This window comes from Egretta garzetta, unplaced genomic scaffold (assembly GCF_000687185.1).
Source record: "Egretta garzetta isolate BGI_Z169 unplaced genomic scaffold, ASM68718v1 scaffold172, whole genome shotgun sequence".
Taxonomy (NCBI): Eukaryota; Metazoa; Chordata; class Aves; order Pelecaniformes; family Ardeidae; genus Egretta; species Egretta garzetta.
The window spans coordinates 964,667-965,101 of NW_009258951.1; the positions used below are offsets into that span (position 1 = coordinate 964,667).

Here is a 435-nt window from a genome sequence, read left to right on the forward strand (position 1 = left end):
GGGGGGCACCTGGCCAGCCCCTGGCATGGGGTTCGGGGGGCAGCGGCACTGGATTGAGGGTGCCCACCCCTATGCTGAGCCTGGCACAGGTGGCCACAGGATGGGCATCCCCCAGCACGCACTGGGGGCACCTGCAGCAACTGGGGACACGGTGGGGGGGACGACCCCACCTCACTAGCCCTTGGTGGTGTCGTCGTTGTCGTTGCCCCCGGGACCGGCCTCGCGGGGCATGGGGTGGTGCTGGTGGCTGTGCCAGAGCTGGCGCAGGGCAGTGGTGTCGGGCTCGCTGGCGCTGGTGATGCTGTCGCGGAAGCTGGCGAGCGGTGGGCGCACCTTCACCCCCTTGGCCGTCAGTGAGCCCTCGATGGCCTTGCGCAGCTGCGGGCACCCCAAACCCATGGGCAGGCAGCTCTGGGCACCCTCCCCCCCGCCCTG

General features: G+C 71.5%; 1 protein-coding gene across 1 annotated transcript in view; it reads right to left on the reverse strand.

The window, feature by feature from the left end:
- Positions 1–174: 174 nt before the first annotated feature.
- Positions 175–435, reverse strand: part of CLCN2 (chloride voltage-gated channel 2) — a 13,487-nt gene continuing 13,226 nt past the window's right edge. Inside the window, exon 20 of the mRNA XM_035890028.1 lies at positions 175–435. This exon is cut by the window's right edge and continues 147 nt beyond it. Within this exon, the coding sequence (XP_035745921.1) occupies positions 175–435 (261 nt within the window).